This window comes from Cyprinodon variegatus, unplaced genomic scaffold (assembly GCF_000732505.1).
Source record: "Cyprinodon variegatus isolate N-32 unplaced genomic scaffold, C_variegatus-1.0 Scaffold66, whole genome shotgun sequence".
Taxonomy (NCBI): Eukaryota; Metazoa; Chordata; class Actinopteri; order Cyprinodontiformes; family Cyprinodontidae; genus Cyprinodon; species Cyprinodon variegatus.
Window position 1 is genome coordinate 722,470 of NW_015150519.1, and position 21,462 is coordinate 743,931.

The following is a 21,462-nucleotide window of genomic DNA, read 5'->3' on the forward strand; positions in this document are numbered from 1 at the left end:
CAGTCCTACTGTAACAAGGTCACTTCTGACCAATTACAGCAATGATCTTCACACACGGGCAGTTTTTTGTTAGTTATAGACCACTTTCAAATGTACAATTCAAGTACAAACCAAACCTAACAAAAAAAATTAAGACTGCTTTTAGTCATAACCAAATAAGGACTTTTCTTGTGTGTATACACAAACCTCAAGGGTATTTTTCAACAAAAACTAACACATACCTGTATGACAAAATGAATCATATGGATATTATAGGGTAAAAATAATACCATTTTTATTTTCTTATTCTTTTTTTTGCCACACTATTATTATTTTCTAATTTATATTCCTAAACATTTGTTTTGTCTCATATTGTCATTCTATTTGGCTAAACATTGCTGCTCCTGTTGCCCAAAAGTATTTTATCTGTTTTATTAAATCCCATTCCTTATATCAAACTGTTTGCTGTTTCATTGAGGACATTTTTTTCACTTTTTTCTCATTTCATTTCTCATTCACTTTTATTTGTGTCGGTCTGACATCTTGACACTCGTCCTGTCTGCTGGCTTGTGTTGCTGCGATGAAAAATAAATCTTTTCTGAATTGTTCTGAATTGTCAAGTGCCGGGACTTAATGAAATGATGATGAAAAAAAAAACAAAATGGAACCAAAAATAAATTCAATCATCACAACCTATCATCTTGGATCTATTGTTCTATCAACTGCACTGACATTAGTCAGTCAGAGCCATTCATTTCTACCTCTGACTGCCCACATTACCATAAAATGAGATACAACAGTTGCTCCCTTTTATGTGAACAGTTCCATTTGAACATACTGGTATAGAGAATATTATGTGGAAGCAGCCAGATGACATTTAAATGATGTTAAACAATATGGCTGGAGACACTGTGACTGTTTTCCAATTCAGTTTCATACTGAATAACCTGCAGTTTGATTTGATTTTTATTGTCTTCACCCAATGAGGCTCCTGATAGAAACAAGGGCCACCTCAGCAAAGAGATAGGGGGCACGAATATAAAATGGCATCATTAACATTCCCTGACAGTTAACGTTTCAAGCTGCAGTAGCATTGCTCTGTGGACATAAAATTCAACATGACAAACAGGTAAAAGAGGGGCCCGGGTTTGGGTTTAAACACAGGTACAGTATAGTACTAGGCTTCTGTGATCAAATCAACAGCTCTGTGACTGATTTTAAGAGAAGCTTGGAAAGAATAGAGAAGAAAGGTATAATTAAAGCCAAATTCAGCCCAAAATCATTTCCACCATTTTGCAGTTTTAGATTTAGTAATTCAACTAAGATGTTTTTTGAGAGGAAATGAGAAAAGCCTCTCAAAAGACAATGAGACAACGGAATTCATAGAATTGTTTCAACAATAAAGATAATTTAGGTCTTTATTTAACCAATAAAATGAACAATAAATAGTTAGGAACAAGCTGTATAATCATTATGGTGTACTGATTGCATCTTTGAGTCAGATTATTGCAGAAACTTAACAAAACTACTAAACGTAAAGTGCTGCTGTAGGGAAAATTATACCAGGAGGAGGAATAGTAATAGAGGAACAATTTCAAAGAAGCAAATTTTTCATGCACTTAAAAAAAGAAAAAAACAACAACTGACAAATCTGCTACAGATTTTAAATACGGTATTAAAATCAATCGACCAATAAATCAACTTTATTGTCTACAACAATTTACGCTGCAATCGAGATTTAAGTTTCAAAAGTTCAGTTTAAAAGCAGTACTGCAGATCATTTAGAAGCCCCAGACATACTTTAAGGTTATATTGTTCAACCCTATGGCAAGCATGTTCACAGAAAGTGAATAAACCTCAATCAGGGTTAACTTTAATCCAACCTCCTTTTAGGTCCCCACACATTCATTCAAATTGTAACAGCAATGAAAACATTTCAGCGAGTTTGAATTTTATTATTAGGGGCTGCTGCAACATTAAAGACTCCATGGAATCAATGCAAACTGACAAAGTATGTTTTTTTGATAAGGAATGATTGCCGCCAGTCAATGACTCAATACAAGAAGATAGAAAATATTTTATCAATGTAAACAATCATCTGGATTGAACTTCTGGATTTAATTTTAACTATGATTAAATTGGGAAGCTTGGAAATTACTTTAGATCTATCTTTATGTTTGGATTAAATTAATGATTTTAATTTTGTTAAGTGCCTTGAGATGGTATTTGCTATTAATTCCTGCATTATAAGTGTACTAGGTTTAGCTGAATTGACAGGACTGTTTACATTCCATAGGCGTATGCACAATTGATTGGTCATGTCATCCATACTGATGCAATACCAAGATTGATTGCTGAAAATAATTTAATTCAATACAGTTTATATGTAAAGTGCAAATTTGGCACACGTTATTTAAAAGGACTATCTAGAGACAATTCGATCAGATCAAACAACTTAAAAAGTTTTCTATTTAAAGAAAACCAGCAGATTGCATCGAGTGATTGACTTGTAAGACACGCTCTTCGTGAATTAGCATGTGGCAACATTAGATATTTTGCCTTTTTTGTCATTTGCTCTACAGCAATCCCCCACATTGAGCATGCATGCAGCAGTGGTGGAGAGGAAAATTCCTTTTTAATAGGAAGAAACCTTCAACAAAATTAGGCTCCTTTTGAGCAAACTTCCGCCAAGGACAGCTCTGAGTAGACATACAAAAGGAACATAGAAGTTCCGATCCGTAAATACTTTCTAAGTTAGAAAAGGTAATGCTAAACTTGTTCATTAGTGTGCTCTGTCCAGGAAAGAAACTGTTAAACAGAAAAACTCTGAGATTTTTAGCCAATGAAGAAAAAACAACAACTTGAGAAATATGATTTCTCATTTTAAATTTCATTCAGAAATCTACCTGCTGCTGCATTTTTTGAAGCCTGTCAATCTCTGTCCAGTGAAATATCTACTTGGCATGCTCTGTGCCTGATGTGACCAAACTAAGAATGACATTGTCAATTTTTTTTTCTTTACTTTACCATAGTACTATTTGCAGTTTACTTTAATGCCAGTCGATTATCTGAATGATATTCACATTATGTTAATGCATAATGATTTTCCAAGATTGCTTATTTTTATTTCGTTTTTGAAACCTTTAATCTTTCAAACCTATAAATCGAGAAGGCGGCTTGATATCCAGTATAATATATTTTTTAAGGTAGTGATCAATACACTGAAAAAAATGATTTTCTAACTTTAAAAGAATTGTTTTATTTGCTAACATAAAACAATTGTGTTAAAGTAACTAAATATGATTAAGTAAATGCCAAAAAATGGTTGCATTTCTTTTTCCAACGTAGTTTCTGATTTAAGACCAGTTAATTCAGCTTTGTAGATTATGGTCCCTTTTAACATTATTACTTTGCTTTTTTCTCCACAGCAGATGCAGGACTTTGCTGACCAGGGGGTGATATTTGTAGGATTCGTCCAGGAACCATATGGAGCACCATGCACCCGGATCAGAGAACCAGAAACACCTTCCCTGTCTCTGCACTCCAGCCCTAGTTCTGTCCTTGGCTCTCTGGGTAGCTGCAGCCCCTCAAACCCCTCAAGCCCTATAAATCACGCAGACTGTGGAGCGAAAATTGAAAGCGTGGACAAAGAGGGGGAGATGAAAACGTCCCGACCGGAGGGAGTGAGAAATCAAAGCGAGATTAATAGTGAAAACCACTTGGGTTCTAGTGTTGGAGGCAGTTTGGCTGGCATCTCACCAGCAGCATCTCCATTATCAGAGGGAAACCTGGAGAACAGTGAGGAGCTGACCGAGGAGGACTCATCATACCACAATAACAACAAAGACATCTTCAGAGACAGAAAGGAGAGACCAAGATACCGGAGAGGTGATGGTGAGTGGTCACCATGGTTACAATTACACATCCAAATAAAAGGAAAGAAGGTGCTAGGCACAAATCAAGAAAATTATGTCTTTCATGCTGTGATAAATTTAATAATCTGCAGGAGGAAATCAAAGAAAAAGGTAATTACAATAATATTTTCAAAAGAATACTTTTTTTAAGCTTTTCTTTTAAGACAAATTTATTTGTCTTATTTGAATTTTCTTTCCCAATTCACCCTGTGTAATACAATTACAGTACTGTTCAAAAGTGTTGCATCAAAAACATTTAGTGTGTATTTTTATCTAGTTCTTTCACATTCATGCAACCAGACTTATTACACATCTTTTAAAGTTTTCTTGCTCAAGGCAAAGGTTTTATTAAAGGAATTTTAAAGTTTATCATTTTCCATTGGAAGCGTTTCTACACATTTTGATTTTAATAGTCATCATAGCTGACTATTTCCACATATCGTAAATTGTTTGTCCATAAAAAAATCAGGTGTCTTGTACATAAAAAAAAAAAAAAGTAGTAGAATTCTCATTGGTAAAAGCAGTACTAGAAAATGGTGAGTTCAAAACATTTACGGAGGCAAAAGAGGCGTTGGATGCAGGAGTTTGCTCTGCAACCGGAGGGTTGTCGGTTCAAGCCACGGTTCCGGCTTTTGGTGTCGTTGTGTCCTTGGGCAAGACACTTCTCCGGCTTTGTCTACTGATAGCGGTCAAAGGGCCCGTTGGAGCCAGTGTGCGGTAGCCCCACTTCTGTCAGAGAGCCCCAAGGCAGCTGTGGCTACAATGTAGCTTGCCACCATCAGTGTGTGAGTGTGTGTGAATGGGTGAATGACTGAATGTATTGTAAAGTGCTTTGGTCAGGTCTCCAGACTTGAAAAAGTGCTATATAAGTACCGGCCATTTACCATTTAGAGCAAATTCAATAACACCACTTGCTAATCTAATAAGACCTACAGTGTTTAAAGACAGATGTTGTGTTTAGGTACTTTTTACATCTTGCCCATGAGCATGCTCTGACCTGGTTAAATCCTCTGAATAGAAATAAAATTCTTTGAACAAACTATTTTCTTAATTTACAGAGTTCTTGAAGATTTTTATTTTAAAAACTGCTTAGCTTTTAAGATTGTAATTTCCAAGTATTGTTTTTTTTGTTTTTTGTTTTTTTGTTTTATGAGTAAGAATATTCAAGTGCAAAATTGTACAAAATCTTACTAGTCATTCCTCAAATTATGAGGCTAACATTTGATTTTAAGTTCCAGAATGGATTACAAGGCCATTTCACTACCCTTTAATGTGTCTAAAATGCATCAGTATTTATCAAAACCTTAGCTGTTGCACCTGTAATGACTTATTTATAAGGACTAGATGTTCCATATATCGAGGCAGACGTTTTGTAGGCCCTCGACTTGGGTGGCTAATTTCCCTCAGAGGAGCCCATTAACACTTTTTGGAGCCCTAGGGCTTAATTGCCAAAGAGAATGGTCACATGTCTTACAACAATTATAAGGTGCATTTAAACTCTAATTGTATTGTAAGCCTGTTTTACACATCTACAGTAGCTGTTCAATATTAGTGAATTTAAAGAATTATAAAAGAACAATTTAAAACCTAGAGCTTGTGTCAGCAAAACTTTAACTTATGCATGAAGATAAAGACATTTTTAACATCAGAAGAAAAAATTATTTTAAAGTAACGTAATAAGTTTGTTCAAATAAATGTTTTTTCCATAGATCAGCCAAAGAACAGAGGAAGACTTTATATTTCTGTGACCCTGATAGGGCTTGATTAATCAAATTAAATAGATCACAATAGATTCCAGCTATGTGGAAGAAATAAGAAATATGAGGTGATTTTAAACTGTTCCACTGTTTTTTATTTTTATTTTTTTGCTTAATTTACTATAAATAGTATCACATGGACACACAAAATAACTATGGCTTGTTTACCAATAGAAATGCAACATATTTTTAACAGTTTTCATTCTGATTCACCAGGGTCCTACTTGAAAGTCTTTTCTTTGTTTGTTTTATTTCCAAAAACTTTTTAAACCCACGGCTTGTAAAACCAGGAGCATTTGTGTAGATTTGCATGAATTAAAGACAAAATAGGATTTAAACATAGTTTATTTCAGTTGGGTTACTGTACATGCTTTAAAAGGAAGCAGAACTAATTAATCCATATGGGGGACTATAATCAAAGGTCAACATGTAAAACTTCGCAAAAGCTTTGCTAAAGGCTCTAAACTTACTAAATTCAGCAAAAAGACCAAACAGTAATTTGTTCCCGGTTCCACTTTAAGGCCAAATCATGAGAAATTGTCAAATAGGTCAAAACTTTAAGTGTAGAAGAGCTGTATCTGCTGCACTGCCACAGAATGAGTCGTTTTGTCCATTAGACAAATCTCCCTTATTGCTTCATCAGTGGATTTTCAGATAAAAAAAAGTATATTCTTAGTAAATATACAGATTAGATGGTCTCAGAGCAGATGCATTCATTGTGGATTACATCATTTTTCCACAGGGGTTAAGTGTCAGCTGTCATTCCTTCACAAACATTCAGAATGAAAGATTTGACTCTTCAATTGATCTCAGTGTCTGTAACTTCACATGCTAGTTTGCAATTTCACTTTTTTGTCTGTATAAAAAAAAAAAAAAAAACAAAAAAAACCACTGCCGATTCCTCCTGAAAGACTCTATGTCTGCGGAGGTGTCATTTCCTGCGACTGCTTGAATGTTACACAACAATGTGTCGCCTCGGGACATAATCCCTTCTCTCTGTCACACAAAGAGAGTCGTCTTATAACCGAGGCTGCGGCGCATACAAATTTACGCTCAGCTGTTGAGACCGGGAGGTGTTTTTCTTTTTTTTTTGGAGTTGCTCGTTTTGTCTCTTCAGAAAGCAAGCCAGCGACACATCTTGCAGTTATTCTTCCTGCACATTTATAGTTTCAACATTCTTTTAGTGTCTGGGATTAACAGATGGAGACACCCACCATGTCCATCACCTCCTACAGTCTGCCGTTCTGTTATTGAACCTATTTGTGATACGCGTCAGTGTTATATGCAGTCCCAGTTGGAGCTATGTATATACTGTATGCCTGCATGTAGAGCATAAGATGAAACAGAACCTACTGCCATGTGTTATGTAATAAGATATATGTATTTTTTAGTATTATTATAATAATTTATTAACATGAGTACAGTAAACCAAACATGAAGTTGCAGTACCATCACCCAGTGGTCCATCTGGGCCTTTTGCGGTGAGATAATCCCCCACTGACTCGTCATATACCTCCCTCAGCTTCACAGCTTTCTCTACTCTACCCCTAAATCCTGCCCCCTGAATCTATGTAACAATGCCAGCAGCGCCAGCATCGCAGCCAGCCGGGGCGGTGGAGAGGCCTGCCAAAATCCCGTGTCCCTCTCTACTGATGCCCAGTCTACAGAGAATGCCCAGGAGTCTCTGCTGCTGCTGCTGGCTTGTCCTCGATAATCCACAAATCTTTGAGGTGAACACTGTGCAAGTGCTGGCACTGAAGCTGGCAGAAAGCTCTGGATTACTGCTGAAAAAAAAAAAAAAACACCACCACTCAGATTGAAGCTTTAGCAAGATCCTCTAAGTCTGGAGACACGAATGCTTGGAAGAGTTGTGGAAAACGACAACTCACCCACATGAAAAATCTCTTATGGTCCAAGTTATTTTTTTATGACCAGGAACAGCCTGTGAGAAATTAAATGTTACTGGTGCCATTTTTTGGCAGAGAAGAATGGGAGAAAACCTGAAGAAACAGGTAAGAAGTTGGCAAATGAAATCACTTACAGAGATGCAGAAATAAAATAGAGCTCAGAAAAAGTGCTTTTAATTTTTACCATAATAATTCAGAACTTATTCAGAAGAAGAGTTCTCCAAACCACGTTTATTAGATTAGACACTTACAAAATCTGTCCTAATGAACTTTAAAGTAGTTCCTGATTGGAACAAGCAAAGTCTTTTAAGTCCAACTGTATAATCAGAAAAACTAAGCAACTGAAAGCGCCAGTTCATCCATTTTTATAAAAGATTTATGATTAGCACCAGAGGTGTCAAGTAATGAAGTACAAGTACTTTGTTACTGTACTTAAGTACACTTTTTAGGCATCTATACTTTACTCCATTTCTTATTTTTCTTCCTACTTCTGACTTCTACTAATAACATTTTCACACAAGTATCTGTACTTTATATTTCTTACATTTTTAAAACAAACGTTACTCGTTACTCTTGGCTTCGGTTTTATGTTTATAAATATTTATTTCACATCATGTGCGCCATCCAATCCAGATCATTGGTGCCATCCACATCTAGTGAAAACTAGTGTAATTGGAGGAGTCATATAACGCAAACACTCATTGGTTAGTCAATGGATATCATCAGAAATAAGCAGGTGTTCTTCAAACTGCAAACATGAATTGTCTATGCCATGCTACAATGTCAGATTCAGAAAAAGATGCTGAAATGTCTGAAAGGTCGGACACAGGTGAGAGCGTATCGGGAGACGGAGACCAACAAGACCTCCCTCATCCTTGGCCCTATCTCAAAGAATTTTTTGAAATGGTCGAAAAATTGAGCTTTTATAGTGGCATCTGGCTGTTTTTTTTGTTTGTTTTAGGTTACCCTATGTAATCATCCTATGACCCCTCTAATCATATTCCTATTAATTCTGAATTGTCCAGAACTCTGGTTGCTTCTCTGAATAATATCAAAACTCTTTGTAGGATTGCAGTATCTACTTACTTAGTTGGTCTTTAGGGGCGATTGAACATACTGAAATTCTTTTGTGGGTATAATAAAAAATTTGTTATGGTTTATAGGGTATAAATTATTATACTCTATATTACATTTGTAAATCTGTGTGCTATGCATAGTAAAGGCTTTAAAATTCCTACTTTAGACAGTAGCTATAACCATTTTTCTCAGAGTGGTTGTTAAAAATGTGTTAGATACAGTAATTTCACCTTAATGTGACAGTTTTGCCTTTCAATTCTTGCTCTTGGCATACTGCCTGAATCCTAATGATGCAGCACTGTTGTTTTTATGGGCTAGAACAGTGTATTTTACGGGCCACATTCGCCCAACAGTCCTGATGGCTTTAAAGGAACTTGGCAAGTGGCTGTTTTTAGAGATTTATGTTGACTATTAATGTACTACTTAAAGATCAGAGATTACTTTACTCTGTGTTCTTTGTAGCAGCAAAATATGTGATCTTTTGAATTTGACATGGTTTAAAATTACTGTTAGAAACATTTAACAATTTTTCTATCTAATGGAAGAAATAAAATATAATTTGTGGCGAAATTTTTTACAATTCATCTATTTTTTTTCTATATCCAGACTCTGACACTTTCAGCTAAAGAAAGCAAATGCATTACCTTAAACAAATTCAAATCCATCATTTCATACCAATGTTTCTTTAAGGTTTTATTCTATGTTGCTTCAACATAGGATATGCACTATTAAGTAAAAAAAAAAAAACCCTGTTGCATGTTTTCCTGTTGTATTAGTAATGCTTTAATACTGCTACCTTAAGAGCCAGTTATGGTAGATGCCTGTCTGCACAGATTTCCATAAGAATTATTCTAAAATTTCACATAAGAGCAAAGCTTCGGCTTGACCTGGTATAATCTCACAGTTCAGTGTGATGGACATCAGAAGGCAGACTTCTTATCTTATTTTATTTTTTTTTCTCTCCACACTGTCCAGCTGAAAGTGGCCTACGGCAAAGCACTCAATCCGCCTCCTGTGGTTTCTGTGTATTTCCTCAGAACTGCTGAAAACACTCACATGCTTAGAAAATAAGCTACCTGGCCTTCTGGCTGAATTACAGTTGCCTTGCCGTAACATCATTTGACCATGTAAATCCTTCAGACATTGCTCAGAAAATGGTTAATAATGTAAGCTGATAAAAAGGAAGCATGTTTTTTTATCTAGAGGCTGTTTTTCTGTGGTTTGATACACATGGTAAAATCACATCAGTCATCCATGCTAAATCAGGTTTTGATGTTACTTATCTAATTACACTGTGGTTAGAGAATAATTAGAGCTTTGGTCCAATGTGTTTAACATCAGTTAATAACAGAGTTGACAATATTTCTTTTCAAATCATCTTCAATAAATCTCAAATCATTAGGACTGCTTCGTTGTTAGCAGGAAACAAAGGACCATTTATTTTGAACCTGTTGTCACACCTGTCTTTGTTATGTTTCCATATAAGCTAATGTATTGGAAAATCTGTTAGATCTGTTGAATTAGACATATTTTGTGGAACTTGAAGTCTAGTCTCATATTTGATATATGTTTTTTATTTATGATTCGCTTTATTCTTGAATAGGCTGTGTGGATTATTAAACAAATGTAGCAATTATAGAGTTCAACAGCGTAAGGATGAGGTTCTTTAAATACTATCACAAAGTTTTTATTTTTTAATACAACTTTCAAAAGTCAATTTTGATCCCCTGCACTGTAGGATGCCTCTTTCTCTGCTTTCTGGTATGTTTTGGATTTTGAGAGAATTTAAACGGTCCAGAAGTAACGGTCTTGTAGAAAAACATGGGTCTGCAAAAGACAAAAATTGTTGAAGGAGTCTGCTACTGTAAATTTGGCAAAGTTCTTCTCTTGGGTCACATTTCCTAGAAGGGTTGTAATATCAGGTGTATTAATTACATGAACCTTTGAAATGGTCTCGTATGCTGCCTGTGTTAAAGTGTTTGGTTATTAGACTCGTAGCCAGGGTGTGAGAAAAGGAAGAGAGACATACAGTATGAGACCTCTTTAAAAGTGAAAGTGTAAGTTAAATTCAAAGATCTGTGTAACACACCCCTCCTAAAACACCTTAATTGGCTCCAAAAAGCAACATATCCACTTCAAGATCCTCCTCCGAGTTATAAAGCTTTTAATAACCTTATAAAGTGTATTTGTTTTATTATAAGTGTTGATAAATAATATGTATTATTGTTATATATTATTATCATCAAAAAGGAAAAAAATACAATCTATGAATGTGATTTTATATGTCCAGGCTCATCATAAATGCAACACAGTGTGTTTTTAATCTAAATAAATTTCCAATTGTTCATGTTATGCATCCATATATTTAGTCAAGGGAGGGATAGCAGAGATGCAAGAGAAAGTAGAGAAAAAAACTGAGAAGATCTACTAGAAATCAAGCTGAACCTGTAAATAAGAGTTATATTAAAAATATTTGCGTCCCCCCCAATTCTGAAATCAAAGTTTTAATCCACGGTGGGCAGCCATAATCTTATTGCATCTACAAGTCTATTTTTATAGGGATTGCTAGTGTTTGTCCTCACCAAACGTTTATAGGTTTGGCCAATGTTTATATCTTGTTCAGCTGTTGTTTATTAATGAAAAATATACAGTATAGTTTACCAAGTGTAAAATATAAATAGACAATAAACTAACAATGTAATAATCATTAATATCAGGGACGTGACAAAAGAAATAAGACCAAATTAATTAGATACAGTATTTCAAATTCAAACTTACGTGAACCTATCTACAGTAGCAGTCATTTGTAGCTAATCATATATAGATAATTACCCCATATACTGTATATCAGCCACATTGTGTGAATTACTGTAATCTATAATAGTAACTAACAGGGTATTCAACAATAATTTAAATAATAAAAAATCCCTTTTAGATATTTTTAATTCAAATAAATGCTAAAACGGATGTTATGGGTGGCTTATAGACACCAAAATACGAAAGAAGAACTACTATTCTAAGGACTGCCTTCCTCCAACAATTCCTACAGACAATAATAGTAACTAACAGGGTATTCGACAGTAATTTAAATAATAAAAAAATCCCTTTTAGATATTTTTAATTTAAATAAGTGCTAAAATAGATGTTATTGGTGGCTTATAGACACCAAAATACGAAAGAAGAACTACTATTGTGGGCCCTGCCTTCCTCCAAAAATTCCTACAGACATCAGAATCAATATACAGCAGTTATTGTAAACATTTCAGATGTGGAACTAAAAAGCCTCATTACTGCTGCTTTTACTTTTTGTTGTTTCATTTTAGGTAAACTTGTTTAGCAAAATGTTAGTTAAAACTAAACCACACTCTGGAAATCTATACAGATAAATTAAAAAGCAAATTACCAATGTAACCCTAGCAGAGTTTGTATGTGGTATACAGGTATTTTACTGGTCCTAAGCTTGGATAAAGAAGGAAGTTTGGAACTGATATCTTCTTCCAGAAGATGTTCCACTCTTTCCCAAAGCAGCCATTAGAGTCATGTACACATTGCTTAATATGTAAATGAATTAATGAAGTCTAGCACATTTCACAACAACTAACATCCACTTTCCTCCATTAGGGACTTGAAGCACTGGATAAAACCTGGCCCATATTTATTAAAATGGAAACACAATTTAATTTTAAAATTATGTGGGAGCTCTAACTGGTGCACTTAATGTATGCTGCAATAAACTGGTAAGCATTACGCAGATCAGAAAGCAAGGACACCAACGGGATGTTCTGGCAATTCCAAGGCACATTGAAACAGAGTGCTGTTGTGTTTTCTAAGATTTGTTCTCCATATTGTTTGGTTGTAACATTGTTAGCATTGAGAGAATACCGTCAGGATTTTCTCCTGTAGCTGTTGGTCTGAATTTTTTTTTTCAAGAGGGGCAAATGAAAAAGATTTAAGGAATTAGAAGGGCCAGCTGTCACATCGGTCTGTGGAGCCAAAGAAGAAATGGTTATAAATGATTCATTCTTCCTGGATGGCTGGCTGGCTGACGGATGGACAGACAGAGGAACCAAATTGATGGAGCAATGGTTCCATTACCAAACGTCACCATCCAAAACCGGAATGTGTTGGTGTCTTTGAGTGGGTGGCAGCGTCACACATTCTGCTCATCCATCTGGTTCACTTGGGGAATGACAGTCTGACATTTGCATTGGAAGAAAATGGGAAAATGTTACCAGGCACGATTGGCAATGTTTTCTCACAGATCCAAACCTTGCTCACATCTCACGTTTTGTGCTTTTTCAAAGCTGAACACAGCAAATATTTGACTCACATCGCAACAGCTAAAAGGCTTTTGAGCTTTATTTTAATAGGATTCGAGCTAAACAGTGACAAACTTTCAAAAGGTTTCCAAGACGCTTTCTACTGTATCTCAAGAAGCTTACTGCATATGAACATTTATACTAAATGTAAAAAGCAGTTAGCAGTGATCTTTTGATGCTTTATTTGAATTTTTGATGGGAATTATTTCAGTTACAGTAAAACTGTCCTATTTACTTTGTACATCTGCAGTCTTATATAACTTATAGACAACATTAAAAGGGAAGCAGAGGATGAATTGTTATCCGAACATGATCAAATTGCTTTTGATTCATTTTACATCTGTTTCTGAGAATGCAAAACCCTTCAAAAAGATTTGTGCTGCATTTGTGAGTCAGGCTTGGCGCGTCATAAATCTGATCTTGGATTTATTTTCATCCTGTGTTTTATTTCACACTTGTCACATTTTCTTACTATAGAGCTTTGCATGCAAAATTATTTCATCAACATCAACTCATTTATCAGGCAGCATAAGTTTGACTAAAGAAAACAATGCAGCATGCAGGCATTGCTTGATACTTAAGGGGCCTACATAAATACTGTTTTGATGTGTGCTTATTTCATTTATGTAATTATTCTAGAAAGGTCATTTTTCTCCTTGAGTTATGAGGTTCCACACGTTGGTCAGAAGCCACTGGATGATTAAGTGGATACATCAGGCAAATTTAAATGCCCCAAATAAATGTATAACTCCTTCTCTCCTGAACAAAGTAAGATTTTTATATGTTTTCTCTTTACATAATGGTAGGCAGCTAATAGTTCTGGTAGAAATATGAATCTCTCAGGATATTTTGAAAGCAACCAGACCAAGCTAGATACTGTAGATGACAATAACAAAAGTGGATCTTTTTTTTTTCCCTCTTGATTTAAAATGTTTGTATAAAAGTTCCTTTCCATGTTTATGCAAAAGAAGATAAATATTTGATTGAAAAATAAACTATTGTATAAAGATAGACGTAATGAGATAATATTTCAGATTTGCTGCAGTCTTTTGTTTTTTACAATAAAGGTTCTTCTCAATATGAACCCTTATAAGTTGTTAAAGGAGGCACCAAATATTACCCCCTCAGGATATTTTAAATGACTCTAAGATTAATAAATGTTTTTTTGTTTTTTCTACCTAATTTGCACTTTTTAATATTGCAGTTTTTTCTATTATTTTAATATGAAGAATTTTGCCTTTTTTAAATAAACTCTCAGGATATCATATAAATTGTCACAAGATAATTTACTAAAGATGATGGATCATTTCAAATGGCTGCTATAAGATTGTGTTTCTTTTCCCTTTATCAATTCAAATCTTTTGTACTATCTTTATTTTATATTTTGTTATGCCCCAAAAAAATCGCCTCCTTCTTGAAATATTTAATTAGATAAAGCAAGCATTTCTAGATATATTTAAAGAGCTTTTGTTCCTACCTCAATTTTTGACATGCTGTCTCAAAAAGATAACATATTTATCAATTGACTATTTACACTTTTAATACTTGATCTGTTGTCTTAATGTTAAAGCAAGGATGTAATATTGAGTTATTATATTGACATTGTTCACTATTACTAACTAGGGTTGTCAAAAGTATCGATACTCAAAAAAGTATCGATACTGAATAGGGTTGTCAAAAGTATCGAAACTCAAAAAAGTATCGATACTGAAATGTTGTATCCGGATACAATACTCGTTTTTAAAAGTATCGATACAGTGCCACCACCAGTGGCACCTAAGCAGTCAATTATCTAAAGTGCAGAATAGAGGACAATGCACTTGTGATTGACTAATTCTGTGCACTTTTCAGTTTCAGACTGTTTTTGTAAGAGGTGCAGCTGTTGAGAATTATTTTTGTTTCTTAACCGGTTTGATATGTGTGTAAAGCATAGCCAAGGAAGGAACACTTAATTTTAATTTTATAAGTTTTTTATCAAGCTTGCTTAATATTGTGCACAGCATACAACCTTGATTGTATTTAATTATTGTATTTTATTTATTAATGAAAATATTTCTGAAGAATTTTGGAGTCTTTGTTTTTATCCTTGTGGTATCGAAAATGGTATCGAGTATCAAATATTTTCCTTAGTATCGGTATCGAGTTGAAAAGTTTAGTATCGTGACAACCCTATTACTAACAAAGATATTTCCAACTTTCTATGAATTATTTTGATTGCCTTACTTTGATTTAGACATTTAGTATCATTTGTATCTTATTTAAAAATAAAATGCTTTTGTTTTTATATGAAGTCCTTAAGATAAGGCAGAATTTATTTGATAATTTATGAAATAATTCCAGCTGAGTTTACATCTCAAGATGATATAGGTCTTTCGAAATTATTTACCAAAAACACTTGATATGCAGTGACATGATAGATAAATCTAAATAAACAATGTTTGCTAATATAGTTGCCTATAATGCTAAATGATCAAATCAAGAATCACCTTTTCTATCCAAATATTAACCATTTAACTGACAACGTGTTACTTTACCTCTCGAGGCGATACATTAAGTCTGGAATAATTACCTTACACTGATGATCCAGAACAATGTTGAGGACTATGACTGAATTTAATTTGTGCTTCACTTAATCCCTCCAAATTCAACATTTTAACCCTGTTTCCAGACAGTGGCAATATCATCCATACCCATTATGTCATCTTATGTCTTGAAAAATGTTTAATCAACCTCACCACATGATGGGTTACTCTACCTCTTGACAAGCTAAAGCACTGCCAACATAATTCATCGAATGCACCGGCCTACTCTTGAGAACTGCAAAACTAATGTAATCACATTAACCGCACTAGATTTAAATTAATATATTTATGATTTATGTCAAGAAAGGGTCATTTAGAGAAATATGAAGTAAATTACTTAATAATATTCAAGTCAATGCCTATGCAATCAGCTGGTTTTAGAAAACATTAAACCAATTTGACTGTATAATCTGACTGAATTGTCTCTGTAAAGTGCTTTGAGATAATGTGTGTTGTGAATCGGCGCTATTGGAATAAAAAGGTCCTGTTACCCATTAGAATGGTATAGAATAATCCTGAGTCTGTTTTGGTCAATTTTCAATAACTGTAACACAGTGCAGTGGTTCATCCAATGCTAAAAAAAATTTAAATAAAACCACAAATTCGCAGTAGCCTACCTATAATGTTTTGATATGGTTCAATTAGACTAAAACCTAATATTTTAGTCTTGTTTGTTTCAGTACAAAATCAGGTTACTTCACTTTTTTTTTTTGCTTAAACCATCTGTTGTACAACCTTGTGATACATTTAACTGTTAAAATAAAGCAAAGCATCAACTGCATTGATTTCTTTTTAATAACAGTAATTACTAAATAACTATATTATCAAATGAAAAAATAACGATACAGTTTTAGATATGTGAGGTAATTAACCTCTGACATGTAATATATAATCAGGGTCAAATTGAGGTTTTATAAGACAAGCCACAGTCTACTTTACTGTAAACATTTTTTATTTTGCTTTTTTATTGCAAAAGCCTTTGGAGAAACTGGAAATATCTTTTCGAGATTTGAATGTTGAGCATAAATGAGACATCTTTACTAACAGTATGTGTTGGCAAGAAATCTTTGAGAGAGAAAGAGAGAGCCAAAGATTTTTTGCACTTTGAGAAAACAGGCGTAGCTGCTTATAAGGACAGTTTTCAAATTGTTTGCACCAGCCAGTCTAAAAGCACCAGGAACACACAGGTAGTTACATCAATGTTTAAAGTGTAACAAGAATTTCAAATTTACATTTGAGCTAATATATATTTGTGTATTTTTTAAATGCTTTTATAAGTAAGGGCCTGTATTTTTATTGGTTTGATTTTGTTTTTGTCAATATAAATGTGTTTTTTTTACAAATGATGAGGCATCAACAAAACAAATTTCACATCATTCATTCCTAATGGTGTTTAAAGTTGACTTAATAACATTGAAACACTTGTTTGCAGCTCATGACTGGATACTAGGAAGAGTCTGGCCAACTTTTGTTGGCTGTGTCATTTGTAATTGTTCACATTTTGGCCAAAATCCTCAGAAGAAAAAAAAAATTGGCATGTTTTACCCACTGGCATATTACCATATTCCCACATATTATTCTAAGGTATTGCAGAAATATCTTAGCAAATCCCTTGTGCACAAATAAAAAGAATTGAACACTGAATCTCAAACTGCACTCATTTTCTTAGATATGTTTAGAGTAAAGCTCCACTATATAGGAGCCAGCCATTTATTGAGAGAATTAGAGAAGCATTTTGCATGTAAGAGTCTTCCCAGAGAGACATACTGCAGATTGGAGTTTGGATTTTGCCCAATGTGAAGTAGTGCCTCATGTTGGCAGTAAACCTTCCACAGAAGCTACAACTTCCTGAATTAAATAAGTGTTTGAAAATATTGTTTTTTCTTTTTGTCTTGTTTCAACAGGAGTGGAACTGCTGGCTTTGTTTAACAACCCGCCAGTTCGAGAGGGCCAGGTAAAATACTACACTGTCAAAGTGCCTCTACGAGTGCAGAGCTATGAAGATGGCATCAAAGGTGTGGAGGCCAACTGGCTGGATCACATGACCCAACATTTCAACAATGGAGCCTCGCTGGTCGACGGATACTTTCACTTGGGCAATGTGAACGGTAAGGCTTTTGGCTTAATATTACAAATTAAAATGTAATTAGAATCAAAATAACTTTGCAAACAACACAATTATGTCTGTTATGAAATGTAGTAAAGAAGCATTCTGAGCCAAACACAGGAAGACCAGAAGTGGTTTAAACAGAGTTTATCAAATAAAGTAGTAGATGTAGGTGGTTCTCAGGATGCTCATTGGCATTGGAGGAGGCATAATACTGAATCCAGTGGGGAAGGTAAGGCTTTTGGGGCGTACAGACAACTAGAAGGCTTTGGCACATTGTGTTAGAGGTCAGGTGCGCTATAAAGTGGTGTGGAAGGAGCTGGTGGCTGTTCTGATTATGGAGTCCAGAGGATTGTGACTTTATGGAAGGAAGATAGCTCTAGAACTAGGGAATGACCAGTGGAAGACCTTGTGGAAGAATCCAGAGAATAGAAACGAGACCAACACTGAGAAACTAATAAATAAAATGTACGGTTAGTTCTTTCTTTTTTTTCTGTTTCAAAAAAAATTAGAAAAGAATAATAAACCTCCTGTTATTTCTAATTAAATTAGAAAAAGGAAAATTCCAAAACTAATAAACGACGGCCTTTTTATTACTTTAACGGTGTATTTAAATATGTGCTTCATACTTTGATAGCCTTCTCACAGAACTGTAAATTATGGTCTGGCATATTATATTTTCAATCAGCAGTAACATTATAGTACAGTATATAGTGATTACGATGTGTCAGGTAATGAAGTACAAATACTTTGTTACTGCACGTAAGTACACTTTTTAGGTGTCTATACTTTACTCCATTACTTAATTTTCCTCCTACTTCTGACTTCTACTCATTAAATTTTCACACAAGTATCTTTACTTTCTATTACTTATATTTTTAAAACAAACGTTACTCGTTACTCTTGGCTTTGGTTTAATGCAGAGATAGAGGACTGCGGTCCGGATCCGGACCCACCTGCTGACTAATGTGGACCCAACCTTATTTTAAACATTTATAAATTACCGCATATTGTCTGATAACAGTGTCTAAACGTCACTTGCGCCGCTTCTCCTGTTACCCTGAAATCCCGCATCCTTTGTCATTCTCCACCCCGCAGCGCTCCAGACCTCCTGTGCAAAGCAAAGCCTACAGCTTCCGCTGTTCCTCCCGTATTGCTGCACTCTGACTTATCCTCGGAGCTCGAGGAGAGCATGCACGATATTATCAATAAATTTGTAGGAGCAAAACATGCAGAAATGAATGCTTAATTTCATATGACATATATAAAAAAAAAAAACATCTGCATCCAGCATATGTGTGGTTTCTGATGGAGATGAGAAATCTGCTTCCTGGTCTGTTGAAATACCACTAGTTTGCATCCAATCTTTTAAATAAACCATGTTCGTTTTTTGAGATATATGAATTATGCTCTAATTTGTAGTTACAGATCTGTTGTTACTATATTTTAATTTTAGAAACCGCATCTTCTCGCCATTCTTTTTCCTGTTTGGTGTTATTGCAATAGCCGATCTTGACCTAGCCGGACTAGAGCGGAGCCTGCACATTTTGAGTATGTTAGGCTCAGCCTTCTGCTGTGAAGCAGGATTCTACACCATGTGCATAATCAAAAATAAATATGGATCCAGGCTCAAAATGAGCACCTCGATATGTGCTTGAGAATGGCTTACAGTAGTCTCCATTCAAACCCAGGTTTAAAGCCTTGCAGGGCAGCATAAAGCCCACTGCTCTCATTAAGACCTAAACATGAAAGAAAGAAAACAAACGGTCAATTCAGGTGTTTTATAAAACATATGAATCAGGAAATTGTCTAAATACCAAACTGAAAGATTGTTGTACTCTACTTCATAAAAACACTTCCGTTTTTTTTATTTAAGAATTCAATGTATAACATGAATGCATAAACACCTCATGATGAAGATTCTCAGTCATCCAGGTCATAGTCATTCCATTAAAGTTTAAAAAACAATCCACTGGACTTGGTTGCCAAGATTTGAAGACATTTCGCTTCCCATCCAGAAAGCTTTCTCAATTCAAAACTTTTTCACTTTTACTTGAGTAAAGAGGTGCAGTGTATACTTCAACTTTTACTTAAGTAACAGATGTGTGTACTTTTGACACCACAGTACAGAATTTAATGTACAAATCTCATAAGAGTAGTTTACAAATAACTATTAAAAAGTGATTAAAAAATGATGAAGTCATATTATGGAACAGCCTGGATAAAAATAATAAAACAGCTAAATCTATTACAGTGTTTAGAAAACATATGAGAGACAATGTTAAAAACTGGGTTAGTTTATTTTGGACAGCCAGTTTTTGGGCTGCAGCTGAGGTATTATTATTTATTATGTAAATATTATTAGCTTAACTATTTGGGTTAAGGGGGCGTTCTTCTGCTCCTTTTCATTTAATTGTTTTAAATTGTATTGCTTGTATTCTCTTTTTTGTAATGAATAAAATACATTAATCTAAAATAAATAAATAATCTTGCTTTCCAAGAGAAAGAACTATACAGGGATTGAAATCACTCTATGAGGTTCGATTCAGGTTGAGGTACCACTTAGATTAACAATCAGTCAAAGCATGATCAGCAGCCAGTCCTTTATAAGCCCCGGCAGGTGATCCAATAACTAGGCTCAGGTGCGCATCAGTAATCAGCTCACCAACCCCTCCAGATAGCTGCAGCTTCCAGAAAACACTACATAAGCTCATACACAAACACCCAGATCATGGCACCTTTTTTTCTGAAAAGTCATGACCTCAGGTTAGCTCTGCAAGTTCCCTCAAAGCTCATACTCTAGCATTGTTTATAGAGTAGCTTATCTTTTTCCTCCTTCAACTGTAATACCCCTAAATGTCACAACAGAGTCTGTAGTAAATCAGAAGTACAAGAGGTGATGCCATTTACCCTATATGTGAATAATTATGCATAAGCTGACATTTGTTTTCCTAAAACAAAATTGGAAATTTAATAAAAAGAAATACAATAAGAATCACCTTACTCAGATCAATATTTTGTGTTTCTATTCTATCGCCATCAAAAGTCTGACCTAAGAAAATAATGAAAAGAGAGCTTTAAAAGTTCATACAGCATTCTCTAATGCATGGTAGATATTTCCAGAAAAGTCCTTTAGTTTCTTCTCATAGGGTCATCATATTTTCACTGAAAATCAGAACCCAACTGTGAAGAGAAAAAAAATAGGGCTCATCAAAATTATTAAATGAAGGGTTAGGGTTAGTCATAGGTTTTCCTTTTTATGGCTGACCAGTAAACTGATGTTTTGGGGTGTCTGTCTTTCTTTGAATTCCTTTCCAAGTCTAAAATACTTTTTTGCTGACAAAAGACTTAGACCTAGACTCAACTTTAGTTATCCCTTGAGATTACTCCTTCATGGAAATTCTGGTTCCAGTAGCTAATATAGAGTACAAAGGGCAGAGTTAAAGGAAGATGTCATTAAAAGATAAAAATGCAACAGACAATATAAAAAGCATAACAAAGTTGTAATGCCCTTGAATATTTTTCCTTTAGATATATAAAATATATGCACAGTAGAGCTAAGGGAAAACTACACAGTAGTGGACTTGGGTTATTGCATTTACACTGCAGAAATGTACTGACAATATAAATAAAGTATAAAGTAAAAATTATACAGAATACTCAGTAGTTGAAGTCAGTGTGGTTGACAAAGTGAAAAATATCTCTGAAAAGCAAAAAGAAAAAAAAGATCAAGAAAATAGACTACAGACATTGTAAGGAGCAATACAAAAGGACTTTAGAGAATAACTGTCTTTTTTTAAATCACAAATGTGAATAATAA

At 34.5% G+C, this 21,462-nt stretch overlaps 1 protein-coding gene across 3 annotated transcripts in view; it reads left to right on the top strand.

Moving 5' to 3' along the window:
- LOC107082988 (raftlin-like) overlaps nt 1-21,462 on the top strand; it is a 159,992-nt gene that overhangs the window by 86,762 nt on the left and 51,768 nt on the right. For 2 of the 3 annotated variants that reach the window (XM_015371911.1, XM_015371912.1), the window contains exons 5-6: nt 3,408-3,873; nt 17,440-17,643. In XM_015371911.1, the coding sequence (XP_015227397.1) occupies nt 3,408-3,873; nt 17,440-17,643 (670 nt within the window). The remainder of the gene's footprint in view (nt 1-3,407; nt 3,874-17,439; nt 17,644-21,462) is intronic. The other variant, XM_015371914.1, reaches the window with a different exon arrangement.